The following is a 4,198-nucleotide window of genomic DNA, read 5'->3' on the forward strand; positions in this document are numbered from 1 at the left end:
AGGGTCGTGGAGGGGAGGAAGAAGGGAAAGAAGAAGGGGGGTGTCGCGAGGAGGGGTTGAGGCGACAGGGGTGGCGGCGCGGCGGTGCTGGTGGTGGGTCGGCGGTGGTGGGTTGCAGAGGAGGGAGGAGAGAGTGCTGAGGAGGAAGGAAGAAGATGAAGTGTGACGCGGGGGGGTAGGGTTTCCCGTGGGTGAGTGTTAGTGATTTTAAATCCACGCGGACGCGTGGAGCACGCGATCGCGTGATTGGGCCAAAAAGGGAATGACGCGAACGCGTTATTAACGCGATTGCATGGTTGAGGGATATTGAAGGTGACGCGTACGCATGGGGGACGCGGACGCGTCGCTCAGAATTGTGCTGACGCACAATTCCAGCGTCGTTTTGGTGCAACTCTCTGTTTCCAATTAGGGGGCAAGGATTTTCATGCGACGCGTATGCATCGCCCACGCTTTCGCGTGTTGTGCGTGAAGTGAAAGTGACGCGTTCGCGTTACTGACGCGATCGCGTGGGTGAGGTATAATGAGGTTGACACCTTCGCGTCACCGACGTGATCGTGTGGCCCAATTTGTGCTAAATGCACACCAGCCACACGATTCCAGCCCAACTTTCTGGGCGTTGGATCTTTACGCCGATTTCTAATGGACGCCCACGCGTGGCCCATGCGCACGCGTAGGGCTCGCTTTTTTTTTTATGTAGGATGCAACATGCAATGCTAATGTGGGTGCTGTGAACAATTCCAGGTTCAATGAAAATAGAATAAAATAAAACTGAAAAATAAACAAAACGAAATATAATCAAAATTGAAATAGGAACGATCATACCATGGTAGGTTGTCTCCCACCTAGCACTTTTGGTTAAAGTCCTTAAGTTGGACATTTGCTGAGCTTCCTACTATGGTGGCTTGTGCTTGAATTCATCCAAAAATTTCCACCACTGTTTGGATTGCCAATAGCTTCCGGGGTCCCAAACTAGGCATGTAAAGCCTTTGATTAAATTCAAACAGGTTTTCAGGCTCCCAGGGTGCTGAATGTCAGAAAAGATTCCAGGATCCCAAACCTTGCTTTTATATCCGCCTTTGTTTCGATCTATATTTTTCCAGCCGGGCGGTTTGGAAGTTGTATTCTCACCAAGATGACCAAACATCTTCCGAGACCCATGCAATCGAACTCGAAACCAATCCCTACACTTCAAAGTGAAGCGTGGAACCTCATTGAATCTTGCATACCAGCCTTGAGCACGAACCATTTCCCTTTTACTCTTAAAGCTTCAAAGAGCTCTAAGCTGGCCATCTGTTTCAAGCAAACCATATTCAAGTGAAAAAGTAAAGATAAAGGCTAAGGATTTTACCTACTTGAAATTTGTATTGGATGGTAATGGCCTTGGAAAAGGTGTTTCCAGTGGTTTTGCAAGCTCTACTCCCCTGTGTTCTTCTGTAAATTCCTCCACTTCCTTGCAAACTTCTTCAACTGCAACCACGTCTTGATCAAAGTCTTCGATATCTTCCTCATCACTCAAGTCATAAGTTGGAGGTTGAGAAAAGTCTACCTCCGCATCATCTTCGTATTCATTTGGGGAATATTCTTCAATCTCAAAAAATTCACTTGCGGATGCAAGTTCATTACTAGGAGAACTTGACTCATGATTATCATTATCAAGGAAACTCGCTTCTTGAGTTATTCCGTCTAGTTCTTCATAAGATACCTACTTTGGGGGCTGTGCACTATCCTCTTTAGCATTAATTGCAAATTCTTTGACGGAATTCTCCACAATTCTGGATTCCCATGGAGGTTCAGCATCTCCTAAATCTTCAACCAATTCTTCTTCTTCGATAATTTCAGCTTCCTCCAATTGTTTTAGTACAAAATCATGCTCCTTACTATCCAGTGGAGTTTCTAGTATCTCATTCATGTTGCGTTCTTCATTAGATTGTCCACATGAAGCCATGTGGGTTCCCTGAGTGTCCGAACGTCGGGAAGGTAATCGATTTATCGCTTGATTCAATTGGTGAAGGGTTGCATGGAATTTTTCCACTGTTTCCTTGAGACGCTCCCTTGATTCTTGGGGTGATGGATATGGACATAGTGCATAGGGAAGTGGTGGTTCATGGGAGTAATTGGATTGAAATTGGGGTGGATACGGATTAGGGTCATATAGAGGTGAATGGTAGTAGGGGGCTTGTGAGTGTGGTGGTTTATAGTTATGGTGATGAGGTGGGTTATAGGCGTATGATGGGGCTTGTTGGTAACCACAAGGGGGTCCACCATATCTATCATCTTGGTATGCACCTCGGAATGGCTCTTGACTGTAGTATACTGGTGAGGGTTGGTTGTCACGAGAAGGTCCACCGTAACTATTGTCTTGGCATCCATTGTAGAATGGTTGTTGTCCATGGTATCTTGGAAGGTGTTGTTGCCTAAAGGGTTGATCAGATCCTCGTGGCTCCGTCTATCTCTGATTTTTTTGACCTTCATGCATGTTCCTGTTATAGCTTCCATTCCTTTCAACAATATTAGAACCAAACTCAAACCGACGGGGGTGAGAACTCATAGTAACTAATAAAAATTAAAAAGCAAAAATAAAAATAAATAAACAAGCAAAATAAAATATTTGCAATAACCAATAATAAGGCACACGTTTGCAATTCCCCGGCAACGGCGCCATTTTGATGAACTGAAGATTGATGGTTTAGAATTCACAATAAATTCTCGTTGCAAGTATAGTTTCTAAACCAAGCAATAATCCTTTCATACAAAAACTTGTTTGTCACTTAAGCAAACCCAATAAAATTGATAACCGAAGTATTTAAACCTCGGGTCGTCTTCTCAAGGAATTGCAGGGAGGTATGATTTATTATTGGTTATGTAAAAAGATATATGTTTGGGTTTTTGAAATAAAGAACAAGTAATTTAAATAGCAAGAAAAATAAATTAATAATTATAAAGAAAACTCTCTTGGCAAGGTATGAGAACTGGGAATCCTATCCTAGTTATCCTTATCAGGTGTGATGAGAATTGGATTTTGCGCCCACTTAGTTAACCCTTACTAAATAAAGGAAAGTCAAGTGGACTAATTAAATTGATCCTCAAGTCCTAGTCAACTCCTGTGGAAAGGCTAGCTCTAGAGCGATTCGAATTAATTAGCAACTCCAATTTCAATCCACAGCTGAATTTGATAACTCAAGTGTTACCAATTAATCAACCAAAGCCAAAAGGGAAGAAAATCTACTCGAATGAAAATAATTTGGATAAATCGAAAACATCAATAACATAAATAGAATAAAACGATCTTATATCTGAAATACCTCAAATTGCAATTAAACATAAATTCAAATCCTAACATGGAAAGGTTCATAAGCCAAATTGAAAGGATAAATAATAATTAAAGTAATAGAATAAATAAAAGTAGAAAATAAATTAAAGGAATATTGAACCTGTAATTGAAGTAATAACCATAAAATAAAAGAAATCCTAATTCTAAAACCTAAGAGAGAGGAGAGAGCCTCTCTCTCTAAAAGCTACATCTAATCCTAAAATTGTGTATATGAAAGTTATATATCCTCTCTCTTGTTGATTATTCCATTCTCTGGCTTATATTCTATGTTTCTGACTTGGATTTGGGCCAAAAAAGGGTCCAGAAATCGCTGGGGACGTTTTCTGGAGATTCCTGTACGTGGCGTCCGTCACGCGTTCGCGTGGGTCACGCGTTCGCGTGGTTTAGAGTTCTTTCTTGTCACGCGTACGCGTCGGTCACGTGTCCACGTCAATTGTGTTCTGCTCAAGGCACGTGTCCGCGTCAGTCACGCGTTTGCAACGATGCCATTTCGCGCTAGGCACGCGTTCGCGTCATCCATGCGTTCGCGTCGCTGCCTTTTCTTCAAAACTCCATTTTTTTTGCTTTCCTTCTATTTTTGTATGTTTTCTTTTTGTCCTTTAAGCCATTCCTGCCCTATGAGACTTGAAAATACTTAACACACAAATCACTGATGCCAGGACATCTTGGCTAGTTTTACTAGCCATTTTTTGTATGCTTTAGGGTGGTTTCATGCATTTTTCTAGGAAATAAGCAAGTATTTGGATGAAAATGCATTCACACCATGATTCAAGCAAACATTGTGAATTTTGAATGATTTCATGAGAATTATGCATGAATTGAATGATAAAATGGATGATGCATGATCCCATGATTAAGAGCAAGACT

General features: G+C 41.7%; 1 protein-coding gene across 1 annotated transcript in view; it reads right to left on the reverse strand.

The window, feature by feature from the left end:
* LOC110268452 overlaps nucleotides 1-2,391 on the reverse strand; it is an 18,707-nt gene extending 16,316 nt beyond the window's left edge. The window contains exon 1 of the mRNA XM_021114618.1: nucleotides 2,287-2,391. Within this exon, the coding sequence (XP_020970277.1) occupies nucleotides 2,287-2,391 (105 nt within the window). The remainder of the gene's footprint in view (nucleotides 1-2,286) is intronic.

This window comes from Arachis ipaensis, chromosome B10, assembly GCF_000816755.2.
Source record: "Arachis ipaensis cultivar K30076 chromosome B10, Araip1.1, whole genome shotgun sequence".
NCBI lineage: Eukaryota > Viridiplantae > Streptophyta > Magnoliopsida > Fabales > Fabaceae > Arachis > Arachis ipaensis.